The sequence below is a fragment of the Netta rufina genome (genome assembly GCF_964035555.1).
Source record: "Netta rufina genome assembly, chromosome: 24".
Lineage (NCBI taxonomy): Eukaryota > Metazoa > Chordata > Aves > Anseriformes > Anatidae > Netta > Netta rufina.
In genome coordinates, this window is record NC_140148.1 from 1,494,655 (window position 1) to 1,502,813 (window position 8,159).

At 57.2% G+C, this 8,159-nt stretch overlaps 1 protein-coding gene across 1 annotated transcript; it reads left to right on the top strand.

Annotated features, from left to right (window-relative positions):
• Positions 1-1,955: 1,955 nt before the first annotated feature.
• On the top strand, positions 1,956-4,021 carry NXPH3 (neurexophilin 3; the record flags this gene model as incomplete). Its single annotated transcript, XM_084301352.1, has 2 exons — positions 1,956-2,012; positions 3,290-4,021. The coding sequence occupies 2 exons, from the start codon at positions 1,956-1,958 to the stop codon at positions 4,019-4,021; spliced, it is 789 nt and encodes a 262-aa protein (XP_084157478.1).
• Between the last annotated feature and the right edge of the window lie 4,138 nt (positions 4,022-8,159).

An 8,159-nucleotide genomic window follows, 5' to 3' on the forward strand; every position in this document is an offset into this window, starting at 1 on the left:
TTGAGGCTGGGTCTTGTCTTCCATGCCCCAAAATGCCACCTCTCCACGGGAGCGAGCGCCATCGATACAAATCCATCTGAGACCGTAATCCCAGCCCGCTTCTGATGCCCAAACGATGCAGGGAGCAGGCAGCAACCACCACGCAGCCTCATCGCCCACCTTCCTCCCTCCCTCCCCACCCCAAAACTGTGAGAGAAGCCCTCCCTGTCCAGGTCCCAGCATCACGAGCACAGTCGAAAGCTGGAGCGGTTTGCTGTGCAGATGGGAGTGCTAGCAGGGCACTCGGTGACAGCATCCTGCCAGCCAAAACGTGCTCTTTTCCCCGTAGTTTGTTCATTTTTAGCAGCGCTGCGGGATCTGGCTTCCCAAAGGGGCTCAGGAAAAGGGGGAAATGTGGCAAGGATGCGGGAAGGAAGGTAACGGGGCTGCAAAGGAGAGGAATCGTTGCCCGGGGTTTGAGAAAATCCTGGGCGTAATTCAAGTCCTGTCCCTGGCAAGTTACTCCTGTACTGCAACTTCTCCCGCTGAAAGATGGGAAAAGGACAACTGTTCCCCTCCGTGAAACAAACCCAAACGAGCAAGGCTCTGTCGGTCTGGTACAGCAAAGCCAGCCGATGAGTTCTGTTTCCTTTTTAAGCGCCATGCAGCCTGCCATGCCTTTACTGCTGGAATAAAGAAGGAATCAACCCGCCTGGCTTGGTCGGGGGAACAGAATCTGCGTTTTCTTGTTCCTTTTTTTAATTTCCCAAGTCTAAGGAGCGGTGCCCGGCACTGCCACAATTCGTCACCTCCCCGGTGCCATGCAGAAGGGAGGCAGGAACGGCACCGTCTAGAGAAACAAAGTCACAGCTAAACTGGAAATAAACTTCCTAGCCAGCCCACACCTTGCAGAGGTGCGAGACCCTCGGGGGAGGAAGGAAATGTTCCGCAGCCCTTTAGAAGGGGCCAGCTACGGACTCGTCCCCTCTCTCTCCGGATCAAAAGGCCCCAGAAATATTTAATTCTCTCTTTTTCATGGTTTTAAGGACGGGGAGAGAAAGCAGAGTGCGCAGCCACGTGGCGGGGGGAGGAAGCACTGCTGCAGCAGCCCAGTATTTATGAACCCCAAATGAATCCCTCCCCAATAAATCGAGGCCCCACGACTCGGCCAACACCTCCAAAAGGGCACAACACGAGAGAGAGCCTCCCTGTGCCCTGTCCTCCCATGGAGAAGGAGCCTTCTGCTTTTTCCTGATGCCCAGGACGGGGAAGAGCCAAGCCCGGAGGCAGAGCATCCTCCACAATCCCCTCGTCCCCTTGGTGCCAGACCAAGCTCCCCAAGGACAGGTTGGGGCACCCCTGACCGTTTCCCACCCCGATGCGCTCCCTTTGCTCCGCTTGCCCCCCACCAGCCGGGGATGCTCCTCTGGGGTCCCAAGGGAGACTCCTTCACCCGACGGCTGCCCGACCTCGTCCTCGGGCACCCCGCACACCCCATAGAGCCCTTTGGGACCCCCCCCATTCTCTCCTAGGGGGGGCTGCTCTGGGGGTTGGCTGCCTTGCAGGCACCAAAGGGTTACGCTCGGAGGTGCCGCTCTGCGCTCCAGGCACCTGGAGGGGAGGGAGGGAGGGATGGATGGAGAGGAGTTTTCGTCGAGGCTCCAAGAAGGCAGCGAGGAGCGAGCAGGAGCGGGCAGGAGCGCGGCGGCAGCAGGTGAAGCCACGGGGGGAGCCGCCACCGCCGCCCGGTCCCGTTCGGCTGCCACCATGGGTCGGGGGGGGGCCCTAGGAAGCGGCTTATAAAAAGGGGGACACCCCCCCCCCCTTCCCCTTCCCCTGGCTGACGTCCCCCTCGCTCAAAGAGAAGGGAGGGAAAAAGGGAAAGGAAAAAAAAAAAAAAAAAAAAAAAAGCAAAACCCACCCAAAGCCGCTCTAAAATTGAGGGAAGAGCGAAGGCGGGCGGCATCGGCTGGAAAATGCATCTCCCTCGGAGCTGCATCGTCCTCCTCATCCAGGGGAGCATCGCGCTGCTGGTGAGCGGCTGGGGGAAGGGGAGAGCGAAAAGGGGGGGCTGCAGGGGACGGGGAGGGGGTGTCGGGCAGCCGAAGGGACCGGGCAGCCTTAGAGCCGGGATCATTTCCCAAATCGTTTTATCCTCTTCCCCCCCCCCCCCCCCCACCACCATCCCAATTCCCCCACTCCCCCCCCAAAAAAAAAAAAAAAGCATCCCAAAACTTCTGCTGTTTTGCAGCGGGTGGGCAGAGGGCAGGGTGGGCTCACGGATGGGGCTGGAGATGGAAGCGTCGTGTCCCCACCCCGATCACCCCAAAAAGCTGTAGCCTCCCCCCCGTCCCTGTGCACCGCAGCCTTGGCACGGCTGCTGGGGGCAGCCCCTGGGCACCCCCGGGCTGGGGGACACCGGCACAGGCTGCCACCCACGAGGCCACCCTCGGCTTCCTCGCCGAGCTCTTTGCACCCCGGGGATGGCAGCGAGCATCTGCCCGGCTGCTCAGCACCCCCAGCTCCTCACCGAGCCCTTGCTGGGATCCCCAAACCCCTGGTGCTTCTCCCCAGCACGAGGGGGCTGCAGCATCTGCCTCCTGCCAGGACAGATGTGGTGCTGGGTGCCCACTGGGTGCCCACTGGGTGCTCACTGGGTGCCCACTGGGTGCCCGCTCTGCCAGCACCCCCAGGATGCCAGCAGGGCAGCCCCTGCCAACGCTTTTTTTTTTTGGGGGGGCCGTGGCTGGTACCAAACAGAGCCCCCAAGCCAGCAGGGAAGGGAGGAGAGAGGAGTTTGCGGGGAGCCCGTGTGTGGCCGGTCGGGCGCTGGCATCTCCCCGGGATGGGGAACTCACCTCTGCTGCTCCTGGCCGCAGCAAGGTTTGGAGGTCAGGAGAGGGGTCCACGGGAGGTGCTGGCAGCAGCAGAACTGGTGTAAAAGCCACCAGGGCACCTTCGCCACGGGTGTACCTGGGCATCCTCCCCCGTAGCACCCCGTGTCCCCAGCAGCGAGCCCCCGGGTGCCGAGGAAGGTGTCCCCACGGGGCTGTGAAATTCACCTGCCCCAGCGCCTCTCACCCCAAAGGGGGGAAAAAAAAGGAAGGGAAAAAATGCTGCCAGAAGGGCAACGGGGGTTATAGAGAGAAGCAGAATGGGAAGACGGGAGAAAAGGGAAAGAAGGAGGGTATGGATAAGGAAAGAGGATGGCTGGGTCACGCCTGGAGACACGGGGTGAGCAGGGAACGAGGCTGGGCCAGGGGCAGGCACCCACCGCCCGGCTTTCACTCTCCACCCTTGCTGCCTTCAGGTGAGCTGCGGCCAAGAAGAGCCAGGGGAAGGTGCAGAGCAGCACGAGCCCGAGCCCCAGGAGAGAGCCCGAGCGCAGAAGGCGAGGGGGCTGCTCTCCCCAGAGACCCTCCTGGCTCCAGCCGTGCTGCAGAACGTGACCCTGGTGGAGCTGGCGAGCAGCTCGCGGGAGCTGTGGGATATCCTGGATAACCTCTCGGAGCGGGACCATGCTCCTCATCCCAGAGACCGGAGGGATTTGGGGCCAGCCTCGGGCAAACTGAAAAAAATTTTTGGCTGGGGAGATTTCTATTCCAACATCAAGACGGTGAAGCTGAACCTGTTGATCACGGGGAAGGTGGTGGATCACGGCAACGGCACGGTCAACGTCTTCTTCCGCCACAACTCGACGGGGCAGGGGAACATCTCCGTCAGCCTCGTCCCCCCCACCAAGGCGGTGGAGTTTGACCTGGAGCAACAGATCTTCATCGAGGCCAAAGAATCCAAAATCTTCAACTGCCGCGTGGAGTACGAGAAGGTGGACCGCGCCAAGAAGACCACGCTCTGCACCTACGACCCCTCCAAGACCTGCTCCCACGAGCACACCCAAAGCCACGTCTCCTGGGTCTGCTCCAAGCCCTTCAAAGTCATCTGCATCTACATCACCTTCTACAGCATAGACTACCGGCTGGTGCAGAAGGTGTGCCCCGACTACAACTACCACAGCGACGTGCCCTACTACCCCTCGGGATGAGGAGCTCTGCCCAGCTCAGGATCCCCCGGTGACGAGGGGGCGCTGGGGGGGGCGGGGGGAGGGCTGGGGGATGGTTTTTAAGCGGGGTGGGAGCGCAGCGGTCCCTAAAAAAAAAAAAAAAAAAGCAGAAGCGAGGAAGGAAGAGGAAGGGATTTCTGGTTTACCCCAAAAGCTCCAACGTCAAGAGGAGGAGCCGTAGGCGATGGGGTAACGGCGTTGCTAAAGCTGGCGTGGATCCGTGGTCTTTGGAGACGGGGTCTGAAACTGGGATAAAACAAAACAAAACAAAACAAAAGGACGTAAACCACAATCAGGACTTGCGTTTTCTCAGTGCAATAATGGATTTGCCTGGATCTAGGCTGCGTGGTCCTGAAAGGTCGGCGGCCAGGGAAAGGTCACCTCCAGGAACGGGCTTGTAGGGCCTGGAGCTGGGAGAAGACCCCAGCAGGGACAAGGGCACCCGACGCACTCCGGGGGCTGGAAGCCAACCGTGGGCAGCCCCCTCGTTTGGGTGCCAGGAGGAACCAGAGCTGGGTTTTCCCCACACGTGGGACAGCCCTCGGGGTGCAAAGGGCCGCGGGGACGACAGCGGGGCAGGGGGGTCCCTTCCCGGGTGCCACCCCACCGCAGCTCCCGGCTTTCGGGGACCGGGTCCCGCTGGCTCCAGCGGCTCGAGAAATCCTGGTCGGATCTGTCAAATCTGCTGACACAATATATGATTCATGTGTTTCCCCTGACACCGTGTGATTCATGCGTTTCCCCTTCATCTCATCCGTGCTTCCCAGCGCGCCGCCCGGCTCCCCCAGCGCCCGCTCCCCCCCTCGCCTGCGGGGTCTGCAGCGCCCGGGTGGCCAGGAGCACACGGGCACTCGAGCCCTGGCTGTAGCATTTCATTTATTTTGAAGGAGGAAAAAAAAATAATAATAATGATAGCATTGTCCTTGGGAAAAGAATAAAGTTTTTACGGTGGCACTAAGGCAGGTCAAGTGTTTTTTCCTGCGAGCTAGCTCAGCCTCGCTGCGGGGTAGGAGGAGGAAAACAAGAGGGGACAGGAGGGAACGAGGCACAGGGCAGGGCCGTGACCCGGCTTGGCTTCTCCCTGTGCCTGCACTCAGCTCTGCTCAGATTTATCTGGACTCCTTCTCCCCAAAAATGAGCGGTGGGGGGCTGCTGGGACACAGCCCCCTGCCTGTGCCACTTCCAGCAGCACGCTCGATTGCTGTTGCTGGGGCTAGGACCAGGTCTGTGCCCCCACTGGGTGTTCCCAACCTTCCCTGGGCATCCAAACGCCCGGCTCCTGCTTTGCCTGGGGGCACATTGGCTCCTACAAAGGGAGGAGGAAAAAAAAAAAAAAAAAAAGCAGCTTCCCCCTCCCTACTGTGCCTTTTGCCCCCAGATTCTCCCTATCCAGCGCACCAGGCCAGCTTAAGGCAACAAATCCCCTTAATCCAACAAAACCCCAGCCCGTTTATTAGCTGGCTATTACCTCCAGGGCAGGTTTTATGCCTCAGCCTTGACAAGTCCAATTCCTTCCTTCGCTACAGACCGCGGCCAGGTTTGCTGGGTGCTGGTGCGCAGCCGCCAAGTTTCCTTGCGTGCACTTTTAGAGCCAGGCAGAAGCCAGGTCCAAAATACATCGAGCAAAGAAAGCCTTTTAGTGCAATAATCAATGAGATGACTTTTACTGGGAGAAAAAAAAAAAAAAAAAAAAAAAGTTTCAAACGCACAGAGAGCACATTTTCAGGGAATAACAGGACCGGTATGTGGTGGTGGTGGGAGGGAGCCATCGCTCAACCCCACGTCCCCGAGCGAGGTTTCGTGCTCGCTGCAAGGAAGGGACACAAAAAGCAAGGAAGGGACACAAAAAGCCCGGTTCAAGCCCTTTCTGCCCGCACAGACAAAACAAACAAAACCACCCCACACAAAAGTTGCTCATTTGGAGAAATTTCAGACAATTGCCATTTGAAGAAACAGAGCAGGCAGCCGGGAAGAGAAGAAAACCAGGCTACAAAGGATGCACCATTGTCAAAAGTGATGTGGCAGCCGCAGTTACTAGGAGACCAGGACGGGCCATTATTCGGGCTTGGGAGAAGAGGATTCCTGCTAGCAAAGTCACAACCTCGAGAAAAGAAGGATTTCGCTGAGCTGGAGGGCAAACAATAGAAGGGAAAAATCCCCACACCCCAAATCCCCATGGCCCCAGTGCCCCCACGCTCAGGGTGCCCGGCAGAGCCTCTGCGCCAGCTCCTTTGGGGAAATTTCCCTCGTTAGAGGCCGGCTCGGGGTTTGGTGGGGTGCATTCGGTCACAGCTCCCCATCCCCAGCTTTGTGGGGCCCTGCTCCCCCTGCCAGCTTGGCCACGGAGCCGCTTCTGCTTCTCGAACGGAGGAGTTAAAGCCCTGCCGCTGCCTCTGCTGCAACGTTACGCAAGGAGCCGAGGCTTAATTTCTTTCCCCATTAGCAGATGAAGATGAAACAGGTTTGGGGGAAGAGCGGAGATTTGTCCAAATGAAGTTCCGCGAGCTGCAAACTTCACTACAAACGAGGCAGCGTGTAATGACGGTGGGAAGCAGACTTCAAAAATCCTCCGTGACACCAGAGTTCAGCAAAGTGCCGCCGAAGTATTCACAGGCAGCTTGGCAATTAGAGCCTATCTCCATTTATAAAATGCAGCTCCTTATCGCCTCTGATAACGCGGCGGACGGCTGATCTCTTTGTCTCCAAAGCAGGAAAAGCCCTGATGGGGACTACTCGCCGCTGTCATCTCCAGCGACGCGGTGACCGCTCTCCATCTCCAGTAATTAGCTCGCTTTACTTCGTTAATTCGGTTTTCCTCTTCCCCACCAAATCCTCCTCATTTAAATTTCATCGCTCTCCCAGCCCAGCTAACCCGGGCTGCTGCACATTTCCAACCGGGCTGCCCAAAAGAGCCCACTCCTCCCTCCCACCAAAGGCAATCAGCGGCCCCCGGCCGTTAATTGCACTCATTAGGGCTTCCTGGTGGGGATCGTTGTGGCCAGGCTGCTCAGCACCAGGATGAGACGGGGCAGGGCGAAACCAGGGGCTGCTGTGATGCTGCAGGGACACGAGCACCCAAGCATCCCGGTTCTGGGCACCCTCTGAGCACCCAAGGGTGCTCCCAGGGGGTGGCTCCTGTCGTTTTGGCCTCCCCCAGCTTTCAGGGCTGAAGATGAGGCTGCCACCATCTTCCTCAACCGCTTCCCATTTGGGTAATTCTCCTGCGAGGGCTGTTTGCCACAATTGTGCTCGCAGTCCAAGCGCTCCTTTGTTAATTTTGCCCTGTATCTTGAAAAATAATTAGCAGTAATCAACCTCAAATCCATCTCTTCACGGGTTTTGAGTCCTCTTCGCCTTTTGTAATCTGCCAGTCAATCAGACTTTGTCTCTCTGCCGTTTCCTATTTACCATATCCAAAAACCAGCGGTGGCCTCTGATTCAAATTAGACTCTCGTTGCCAGCTATCACCTTCAAAATGTGCTAATGCATTACTCCAGGATTTCAGAAAAGGACAAATCTCGCAGGAAGGCACAATTTAATGCAAGGATGGCCCAACCAGATCCCTCTCACCGCTACGACGGCTTCAAGGCATCAATTTTCTCAACTCAGGGTCAGCCAGGTTTTTTTCCAATAATAAACCTTTTTAAGCACAACCCAGCCAGATGCCGAGATCTCAACCAAGAAAGAAGTTTGTTAATTTGTACGGGGGCTTTTCATGGACAAGCCACAAAAGGTTATTGCCAGAAGAATCTTCCTTAACGTGAGAACTCCCTTCCAGGCACGACAATCACAGAGTTGCCAGCCTTTTGGGATTTTCACCAAGATTTGGAGGAGTTCCCTCAGCAGGGGCTGAGCCACTCGGATACTTGAGAACTTCAGCTTCCAGAGGGAAAGAAATGGCTTATAACAAAAACTTAGGAAAAAAAAAAAAAAAAAAAGGATTTCTATCGGCTTAGACGTCAATTCACAAATATTTGTGTCAATTTGTGGCAGATTTTATGGTTTCTACATCAAGCTCCTATCACAGCCTGTCCCAGTTTTCTTTTAGGAAGGGTTTGGGCTGTTGATACCAAGGCTGCTGCAGCTCGGCGAGCACGTAACGCTTTGCTTGGTGGGCATG